Here is an 11,038-nt window from a genome sequence, read left to right as displayed (position 1 = left end):
AACTAACACGTTACGGCCGCGGCAAAACAGTGCGTTACTAATGAGAGAACCTGAGTGCCCGTTACGGTATCGGAGGGGAATAGCTAATTCCTTCATTATACAGCTAATTCGTTCATTTACATGCCGGGTGCGGGAACGGTTACGCGTCTGTTTTAAGAAGCGCTACGGACGCGCAAAACTGGAGACTGTATCGCTGGTTTGCCTTACGCGTCCGAATTGTGCGCAGCGAGCTCGTTACAGACGAGAAATCTTCAACTGAACTTTACTGTATCGAGCTGAAAGTAAGTAAATACCTGAGGCAATGAGAGATAAAGGGGTGAAGTTTTGAGGATTTACGCGCGTGGCCAAGCTTAAGTGCGCCGGCCCAATTTTCAAAGGCCCGGCCACGCGCATAAATCCCTAGGATGCGTGTATGTCCCCGGGGCCTCAGGAAAGGGGCGGGGAGGGGAAAGGGCGGTCCAGGGGGGCATGGCGTGGCTAGAGGCGCTCGGCACAGTGGCCATTTGCCGCTGTGCCAGGGGATCGCGTGCTGGCAGGGTGCCGGCAGGAGCAAATGGTAAGATAAAGATTTAGGAGGGGGTTAGGATAGGGCTAGGGAACGGGAAGGTTAGGGGAAGGGGTAGGAAGGTTAGTATAGGGGGTAGGGAAGTTCTCTCCCAGGCTACTCCTAAATTGGAGTGGACTGGGAGGGAACTGGGGTAGGCTGCAGGCATCTGCATGCGCAGGTTGCACAAATGTGCACCCCTGGTGTGCGACGACCCCCGATTTTATAACATGTGCGCACCGGCGTGGCATGTTATAAAATTGCGTGTGCAGATGGACGCGTGTATGAAAGTTTTTAAAATCTACCCCAAAGTGACTTACCCAAGGTCACAAGGGGTAAGTGAGTGAAACAGAATATGAACCCTGGTTCTCAGCCCATTGCTCTAACTGCTAGGGCACTAGTATTAATGGATATTTAATACACACAATTAGCATCAGTATCAGTACATTCTCATTTCCTGGCTTCAATGCTATTTTTTCTGTATGACTATTTAGAGGCCAATAAAAATCATTTGGATGTTGCAGTTTAAAATCCTGTTCAAAATAGGCAAAAATCCCACTTTTTTTTTTTGACCATTAGTGCTGAGCACAGAAAATGAAACACCTTATTAAAAAGTGTGAACCAACTTCCAAATATCAAATTAAAAAGGAGCAATTCAGTGTGTAAAGATAGAGAGCTCATGTCAAGACTGAAGAGTAAGCCACGTAAGGCCTAAGAGCAAAAGCATTTCACACAACGTGAATTCTTTTGTCCACGTAGAATACTACAGAATTTCACTTTTACATACAAGTTTGAAAAATATTTTACTGAAATCGGCAAGTACATCAAAAACCATACTTTATTTCTTATGTATAGCAATACAATTTACATATTAAATAACACTAATAGAATGATTTGATATAGTTTTTAACAGAATAAAAACAAAATTCTTCAAGTTACCGAACTAAAAGAAAAAGACACCACATTTTTCAGATGGGTCAATGAAACAAACTTAATCAGTGATTGGCTAGGTCTATTCCTATTGCACATACTGACAAAAGAATAAAAATAAAATTTCCAACATTCACAATCACTGCCCCAAAGAAATAACGGGTTGAATTCTTCTGGAATGTGATGATACTCACTACTTCAGTACACAGAAATTTTGTATTCACATATCCACCACAAGAACTATGAAGGAGTTGAAACTAGAAAAAAATTAGCTTTATATGAAAATATAAAATTCTATGATTATATACCATAGATACAAAGTTCCCAGAAGATGCTTATCAAAGCAACAAAATATTTACAATTTTAATGATTTTCTGTTGCCATTTAAAAATGCAGGAAATGGAATCATGGGTAAGTATGAAATGCTTAGAAACAATGGCTGTTTGCTAAATTTTCAAACGTTCTAACAAAACGAAACAAGAAAGTCACTACCCCAAATGTTGGAGAGTTGTGATATTTTATAAAATTGAACATCTCCTCTTTTGGAGATTTTATTCTTAAAACTCAAGATAGTATTCTTTTGTAGAAAATGCTTCCCTTTGCAAATACCTAACAAAAATACAAAAAACAGTTCAAGAGAAAGGTCAAGGGAGAAGCCTAATCTCTTAGCACAATTTCTTATCTCTGATTTTACTACTGCTTAAGGGGGGGGGGGGGGGGACCTTTCTATTTTTCCTTCTTTCTTTCTATAGATAAGCAAAGCCATTGCCTTTCACATTGTTATATTGGCATTAAAGAGAGTACAAAGGATTCTTAAATTGTATTAAAAAAAAAAAAAGATAAAATAAAATTGAGCTGCTTGACAGATTTTCCCTTCATATAAAAATGAAAAAGGTATGATTTGAACATAAACCAGAATGCAGGAGCTGATGGCAGAAGAAAATTGATTATTTTATAACATGACTGCTAAATCTTTAACACAACTACACTGATTTTTTTTTTTTTTATCTTTAGATTACCATGTTTTCTGTGAATTAGTAATCCATATCTTTGGTAAATTCGATGTCTTCATTTGAAAACTTGGAAAGTATATAACTTAAGAAAAAAACCACAAGGAGGCTGTTACACTTATTAATAAACACTGAAAATCTTTTTTTTTTTTCCTAATCTTTATACATTTTGCTCTGAGATTACACTCAGATAGCTGGAAAGTTTCAAAGTATCATAAAACTTCACTCTTCACTTATTAATTTTATCACTTAGAAAGGTCCTACAGCACATCAAAAAGACTGAAACCCCCTTCCCCCTCTAATAAATCAACCTTATGCTTAGTTTTGAAATCCCATATTATATATTGACATTTTTTGTTTCAGGAGGTCCTGCGGTGCTGCTTTAAGATGCAAGTCAATATACTGCTTAAATTTAAAATATGACTTTTTTCAGAAGGAATGGATGAGCTGGTTCAAATTAGATCTAAACGTACTTCTTCTGGTTTGAGAGGTTTGTCTTGACCTGAGAAGACAAATTGTCTAGACTTAAGTTGGGGAATGATTTACTATGGCTTCTTCCCTATTCTGTCTAATGAAGAAAAAGTAAATCAGGTCTTTAGCTAACATTACATCTGCCAACCTGGTTCTTTAAGAATTGGATCAAAAGTAGCTCAGCTCCTGTTTTCTTTTTTTATTTTATTTTGGTCATTGGGCAACCAAGAAGCAAGGATAACTTGCAAAAAAAAAAAAGGCAAGTGACATCTTTATTTTCTGGTTGACTTCTTTTCTACAATTACAGTTGGAAAAGGAGTGGGAGAGCCTAATTGGGAAAGATATGCTTAGATTTGAAGGAATGTCATAAAATGTTCAGAATTCAATTGAAGTAAATTGGATCCCAAAAGCTATAAGCCATGGCAAAGGGATCTGGGATTTTGGATCTGAATCTTCCAGTGAAACGACAATCAGAACTAGACCAGGATGTTCTATTTTGAGTCAAAGATAAGTAACAGCCCATGCTTTAATTCTAGTTCTTAAATTTTCTACTACAATTTTACCAAATAATTTCACTTTGAGTACCCTGAATAGCCATAATTCTTAAAAATTACATGCCTCTAATATATGCTTTGGCAATTAAAAAGGGTGATAAATTGTTGAAGTGCATGATGTAATTTTTTTTTATAATTTGCTATTTTCCTTGAACTTCATAAAGCATTTAATTCAATTACTTGCTTACTTTGAATATTTTGAAATTCTCCACTTGAGAACTTTTATCATATTACTTTTTCCCAGCAAAAGTGTAAAATATTGTGCTGTCCTATTAGTGGTAACTGAAATGGACAACTGGATGCACCAATTCTTTTTTATATAGTTACCTGTATTGGAACATTACTTTGGGAATAAGGACATATATAAGATATAAATAGCATTAGTTTCATTAAACCCAATCTAAACAGAAACCTGACCAGTTTAAAAGGAGCTAGCATTTGTAAATAGGAGTCACTGTTTTGTGGGTTTTAAATATGTAAAGCACCTGTATAGTCTAAGATTTGTATTTGGAATGGGTCCTATTAAGGATATATCTCATTGGCACAAAATAGGATAAATCCTTTTAGACCTTATTCAGGAATAAATAATAGGCTGCTATACATGTACATTAGCCTTAAATTGGCTAATTGGATTAACTGGCTCAATGGCAACATACATACAGAGCAACATACAGGATCTGACAGAGCTGAGTAAATTCTAAGGCATGCCACCGCTTCTACAGGCAACTCACCTGATCAAATCTCACATTACATATCAACCTCTTAATCCAACACATTTCCACAATGTTGTAGGTAGTTATTTTAATATATAACTACAAATTAACCCAACTCAATAAAAATAAAATCACAGAATATTGGTATAAATCACTTTCCCCGTGATCTAAGCCCTATGGTGAACAGTAATATAAAGGAAAGTTTACATGCAACAAATAAAAGATTTTCTTACACCAAGACATTCAATGACGTTAAACCCTGTTCCCCTAATATGACTTCTAATAAATGTTGTGAGCATAAGAAATTGGTACAACAGCAGTGAGGAAGTTTGCAGATACAATGCCACATCCATTATCTTTTTGTTTGCAAAACCCCAGTGAACTCAAAAGCAACTCATTACAAAATGTACAATTTAAAAATAAACACGCTTTTGATTATTATTTCAGAGATGGCCAAGTTCAGACTTCAAAAGCCACAAACAAGCTTGGTTTTCAGGATATCTATAGGCACCTTCATTTTCAGTTTATATTTTATTTATCCTGGGAATTTCAATGCTATAACAAAAAAAAAATCTATGGAAAAATCATTTCACCACAGAATTTAATTTTGTTATAGCATTGAAATTTCCAGCATAAATAAAACAAAACTGAAAACGAAGGTCCTTAGATATCCATAATGAATATGTATTAGATAGATATGCATGCACTGCTTCCATTGTAAGCAAATCTCATACTTATTTCTCATACTTATTTATTTTTTATATCCTGATAACCAGATCTGTGTGTTGCTCTTCAGGACTGAGGTTGGCCACTCCTGCATTAGGTTCCTGATAGCATTAATTCTTTCATTTTCTCAGGAAACAGAATATATTCTAGGTAATGAATATAAATCATTAACCAATAATTTAGCCTCAATGGATATCTTTCAGCCTTGCCTAGGTCATGCAGAAATTAGTGCTTAAAATAGGCTATGGTTGTCTTCTGAATTCCATATACTCTAGCTGTGGAAGTTTCAGGTTATGGGTCCAATGAACTAAATCAGAATATGCTTACAAGCAATATTTTCTTGGATCAAATCTTTGATGTCAGAAAGCAACACTTCCAGATATCAAGCACTAGTAGCAAGTGCATTTACTATTAGCATCCAGGAGCCCTGGATAGCCAATGGCCAGGTGTATTAAAAAAAAAAGAAAAGAAAGAAAGAAAACCTTCAGATTAACAAATCAGAAGTTCACCCATACTAAAATGCTGGTTTACTACTAAAATTGCTCCTGTACCCAACTACTATATGGAAAAGTGTTTCTACCAGTAAGAACTGAACATTTAAAAAAAATCTTAGGTTTCATAATGTTAAACCCCAATTGTTAAGTTGCCAAACAGAGTCTGCAGCAAACCTATCTGCCAGCTCATAAACCAAACTTAATAACAACTTCGGTCAGCAAAAAAAAAACAAATGTTTTCTAATGATTAAGTATAACTGAAAGACAGACATCTTTGTTCCAGTGAATCTGTACATGGTTCTCTACTACGAACATAAGTAAATATAGTGCTGCCAGATCATGTTAAGGCATGTACTTTCAAAAAAAAAAAAAAGTTCCACTTAAGAAAAAAGTTTTATACCGAACTTTAAAATAAAAATTGTCGATGCAATGTACTGTATGTAATTCTAACATGTAAAGTATAACAATGAAAGCTTTTAATGACTGTTATTAACAAGCCACCTAAATCAAAGCAGAAGTTAGCTAAATAAAATCTGTTTCTTATCTCAAAAGTATTATAAAAGGACGTCGTGTGTAAATGTTTTGCATATAAAAAATAAATTGGAAAATTGTTAACCTGCACTGTTCAGTGTGCCCTCCTGGAACTGCTTCTTACCCACATTGCAATTCAATAGGGAAGGCGAGGAAACAGATACCAGGGCTGGTTTTGGAGAGAAGCAGGCAAGCAGGGCAATAGCCCAGGACCTCAGCACCACAAGGGGCTCCAGCTCCCATAGTTTAGCAAAGGGAAGTGGTGTCACCGAGACGGAGCTTCAGGGTGCCTGGCACTGACTGGGCCCATGCCTTAAGTCCCCAGTATGTCTAACGCCAGCCCTGACTTGAGGCCTGGATGTTTGTCAGAAGCAGTTCTAGGTGGAGAGACTGAATGCAAATCAGAATATTTAATTCCTCATATAGGTTTACTTACAATAGACAAATCCAGTTTTTTTGGCTGCTTTTTCTTCTCGGAGGATTAGTTTTTAAATTAGACTAATGTTTAAACGTTAAGTTCATCATAACCAGAAACAGTTGGCACATATTGAGGCTTTAAGTAATTTCAGTTGAAGTAATGTTCAGCTGATAGCAGGAGTGTGGAATCAAAATGTTTCTACTGTGTGGTTAGTTTAATGCAAAATAAGGTGAATAAAGGAACTTTATGGGTAATTATTTTCATTAGTAGATTGCTTCGCCAATAAAAGAATAGGTATTTTATTATTTAGTTCCAGATTTTTAAAGCCACATACCTATAGAAATGATATATAACAGTTATAAGGTTATGAATGTCAGCTCTGTTTTGCAGCCCATAATTTGGTGGAATGCTGTGCGTGTAGCTAAATGTTTAGCAAACAGATGCAGCTGAAATATTTAATAGCATAGCTGTGTACAATATTGCTACCTTCATGTTTCTCCAAATGGACTTGATTTTGGGCTGTAACAGTTTTTATTATACTGAATTTGATTAAAATAAAATAATTAAAAACACATTTTACTTCCCAATGTGGCAGTTTTAAAATATAAAATACTATATTAGCTTATTAAAAAAAAATAAAAAATGGTTGGGGATATTTTTGAAGTGGGCCATCCTAGACTATGGGCAGGTTGCAAACATGAGGTATTTTGCAGACTTGGTGAAAGGGAATCCAAGATTCTGGGAGACGTTCCACACAATGCTGCTTCTATGCCTCTCAGAATGCACATGTGAAACAAAGAAAAACGGTTTTGTCTCTAGTAGGTTTCTCCACTTTGCACTGTAGCTAGCAAGCACCTGTTATTTTTTTGAGTAAAGAATGAACATTAGAAATAATAATTAAAAAAAAAAAGAGGCTATAGACTACAATGCTTCTTATACAAAAAATACATATCTTGTTTTAGCATTCAAGGTTTAAGATTCAAAGAAAACTTCATTTGTTTAACCAAAAGGAGTAGCATATGTTGTCATGGAATGTCCCTCCAGGGTTTGCTTTTGTATTAGAACATTATAGGCAGTAACACTGATCATATAGTGCAAACTAGATAAAATTGTGTTTCACTGTGTGAAATAAACAGAGGTGCAAATGCTCAGTAGGATACCATTAAGACATAAAATGGCAAAAAATAAATATCAAAACTTTTTATCAGTGTAAAAAAGTAATTGGGTTATTGTATAACCTAGAGTCTGGCAAAAAGGCCTCAAAAAAGTTCACTCAGTCTTCAAAGGTTGTACAAATCAAGTGCCTTTTTTCAAGGTTTTGATTAAACAAGAGATTCCATGCTTTCTGCGGGGTCTGATTCATCAGCAACCACAACAGCACCATTTTTATCCAATGCCATGGGGCCATTTCCATTTTCTTTAGTGCTGACCAAGCTGAGCATTGCTTTGTAGAGAAACTGGTACTGTTCCTGCAAGACAAAGAATACGTTTCAGTGTACATTTATAGTTTAATAATTTCATTCTCAATTCTCAACACGTAGGAATTCTAAATAAGTGGAAACAGTCACTAACTGCCAACATTTTTTTTTCCATTTCGCATAAGTCATCCTGCATTTGTAATAATGTATATGTTAAATAAAAGATGAAGAGGAAATGCTCTGAAAATGTTCTACATTTTTCCTCCCATTCTATTTTCTTTTAGTGGCTTAACTGGAACTTCAGTCATTCTATAACGGGAAAATGAAAAGAAGAAAAAGAAATGATAATAAGATGATATTTTTTTTCATCTATATTTAGCTTAAATGTATACAGGAATATGTTTATAACATGAGCAATTCCAGTCCTGGAGTCAGGTTAATTATGCTATTGGGCATTGGTAATATATCCTAACAGAGCAAAGTTCTATTAACTCAGAGGTATACAACTTGGTGTATCGCCTTCATCAAATCACTTAACCTCATTTTGCTCAGCTTTAGGAGGGTCATAAATAAACTAAGCAGTCTGCTGGAAGGTCCACCAAGGTAGTGGACTGAATTAGTTACTGGTTTAGTGATGGACAACCTGTGTGATAAATGGAATCGATCTGAGGAAAGAAGGGTTAATTGAGTATCTCAGGAATCTGTCCTGGGGCTGGTTCAATGTAATGTCTTTGTAAACCATATTGCAAAGGGATTAGATGATACTAATCTGCAACACAGTGGACACCACCAAAGAAGCAGGCAGAATGAGATGTGATTGAGTATTAGGCAATTGATTCAGTGCAAAAAAAAAAATGCAGAATCATGCAGTTGCCATGGAGAAATCTAAGGAAGCCGTATATGATGGGGGATGAAATATTGATATGCAATAACCAGGAATGAGATGTAGAGGTTTTCATGTCACGATGATCTCAAGGTAGAAAACCATGTGATAAGACAGTGGACAGAACCCAAGGGATGCTAATATATACAGAAAGAGGAATAACCAGTAAAGAATAAAAATGAGGCAATTAAGTCTCTCTACATGCCATTGCTGAGATTTCATCTAGAATATTATGTCTAATTTTGGAGGCTACACCAAAAAAAATGATAGAGACAGACTAGAGGCAGTCCAAAGAAGGACTTCCAAAATTGATGCAAGATCTATATAAAAATCCACAACATGGCACATAATGACCTAAACATGTACTAGAGAGGAGGGATATGGGGGTGGGTTGAGGGGGTGAAAGAATAAGCACAGTTGCTTACCTGTAACAGTTGTTCTCTGACAGCAGGATGCTAGTCCTCACACAAGGGTGACATCATCTGATAGATTCAGTCACAGAACTTTGATCTCAAAGAATCTAGAGCTTTCAGCATGCTCTATTGAGCATGGGCAACTGTAGTTATTTCCCTGCCCCCTAGGCAGAGTCCCTCAGTCTATGATATAGCTAATGCATGGAGAACCAACTCACATGGGAGGTGGATGGGTTTTGTGAGGACTGACATTCCTCTGTCCTCAGAGAACACCTGTTACAGGTAAGCAACTCTGCTTTCTCCAAGGACAAGCAGGATGGCAGTCCTCACATGTGGGTGAATCCCTAGCTATAGGCTGCACAAAACAGGACAAAGTGGGGAAATGCCATAGTGCTTAAGACAACACCTTCCTCCCTTTTGAACATGAGTCAGCTGACCCAAAAAGGCAGCTAGGAGAGAAAAGAGTTGGGTTCTACACAAAAGAGACCAACAGAACAGAAAGAGAGAAAACCCAATGTGCAGCATTGGAGCCTAAGGCAGGGGAGTGATGTGAACTCAGGGCGAGCAGCACACTATGCCTCACAGAAAGTAATGAAGTCAGAGGCTCCCAATAGTGAACTCTGACAAGCACCAGTAGACCTAGATATTCCTGTGCTACAGGAAAGGATACAAAAACACATCCAAGAGAAGACATCTTGGATGAAGATGCACAGTTTCCTTTGGTGACACAAAACAACTGAAAACTTGGGCTGAGAAAGTCCTCCAAAAAGAAAACTGCTGTTCACTAGAATCTGAAGAGGAAGAAAGGGTGCAATGGACACCTGATGATTGGCTGATAGTCATAACGGGAATAGAAAAACAAGCAAATGCTTGGAAGAGTAGGCAGCAAAACATCAGGGTCTGCAGCAGATCCTACCTAAGAATATAAGAAAATGCCATACTGGCTCAGACCAAGGGTCCATGAAGCCCAGCATCCTGTTTCCAACAGTGGCCAATCCAGGCCATAAGATCCTGGCAAGTACCCAAAAACTAAGTCTATTCCATGTTACCATTGCTAATGACAGTGTCTATTCTCTAAGGGGCGGATTTTAAAAGCCCCGCTCACGTAAATCCGCCCGGATTTACGCGAGCAGGGCCTTGCGCGCCGGTGCGCCTATGTTCCATAGGCCTACCGGGGTGCGCAGAGCCCCGGGACTCGCGTAAGTCCCGGGGTTTTTCGAGGGGGGCGTGTCGGGGGCGTGTCGGGGGTGGGGCGATCGGCGCAGCATTTTGGGGGCGGGCCCGGGGAGTGGTTTTGGCCCGGGGCGGTCTGGGGGCGTGGCCACGCCCTCCGGAACCGCTCCCAGGTTGCGTCTCGGTGCGCTAGCGGCCCGCTGGCACACGGGGATTTACTTCTCCCTCCGGGAGGCGTAAATCCCCCAACAAAGGTAGGGGGGTTTTAGATAGGGCCGGGGGGGTGGGTTAGATAGAGGAAGGGAGGGGAAGGTGAGGGGAGGGCGAAAGCGAGTTCCCTCCAAGGCCGCTCCGATTTCGGAGCGGCCTTGGAGGGAACGGCGGCAGGCTGCGCGGCTCGGCGCGCGCCGGCTACACGAAATCGGCAGCCTTGCGCGCGCCGATCCAGGATTTTAGCAGATACTCGCGTATCTACTAAAATCTAGCATACATTTGTTTGCGCCTGATGCACCAACAAAAGTACGCGAAGGCGCGCTTTTTTAAAATCTACCCCTTAGTGAACTTAATTGCAGGTAATGGATTTCTCCTCCAAGAACTTATCCAATCCTTTTTTAAACACAGCTATACTAACTGCACTAACCACATCCTCTGGCAAGAAATTCCAGAGTTTAATTGTGCATTGAGTAAAAAGGAACTTTCTCTGATTAGTTTTAAATGTGCCCCATGCTAACTTCATGGAGTGCCCCCTAGTCTTTCTACT

General features: G+C 38.3%; 1 protein-coding gene across 3 annotated transcripts in view; it reads right to left on the bottom strand.

The window, feature by feature from the left end:
- Positions 1-1,364: 1,364 nt before the first annotated feature.
- PTPRG (protein tyrosine phosphatase receptor type G) overlaps positions 1,365-11,038 on the bottom strand; it is a 1,221,857-nt gene continuing 1,212,183 nt past the window's right edge. For all 3 annotated transcript variants that reach the window (XM_029601001.1, XM_029600999.1, XM_029601002.1), the window contains one exon: positions 1,365-7,860. In XM_029601001.1, coding sequence (XP_029456861.1) covers positions 7,714-7,860 — 147 coding nt within the window. In that variant the 3' untranslated portion in view covers positions 1,365-7,713. The remainder of the gene's footprint in view (positions 7,861-11,038) is intronic.

The sequence above is a fragment of the Rhinatrema bivittatum genome, chromosome 4, assembly GCF_901001135.1.
Source record: "Rhinatrema bivittatum chromosome 4, aRhiBiv1.1, whole genome shotgun sequence".
Classification (NCBI taxonomy): domain Eukaryota; kingdom Metazoa; phylum Chordata; class Amphibia; order Gymnophiona; family Rhinatrematidae; genus Rhinatrema; species Rhinatrema bivittatum.
This window is presented reverse-complemented; position numbering and strand designations above follow the sequence as displayed.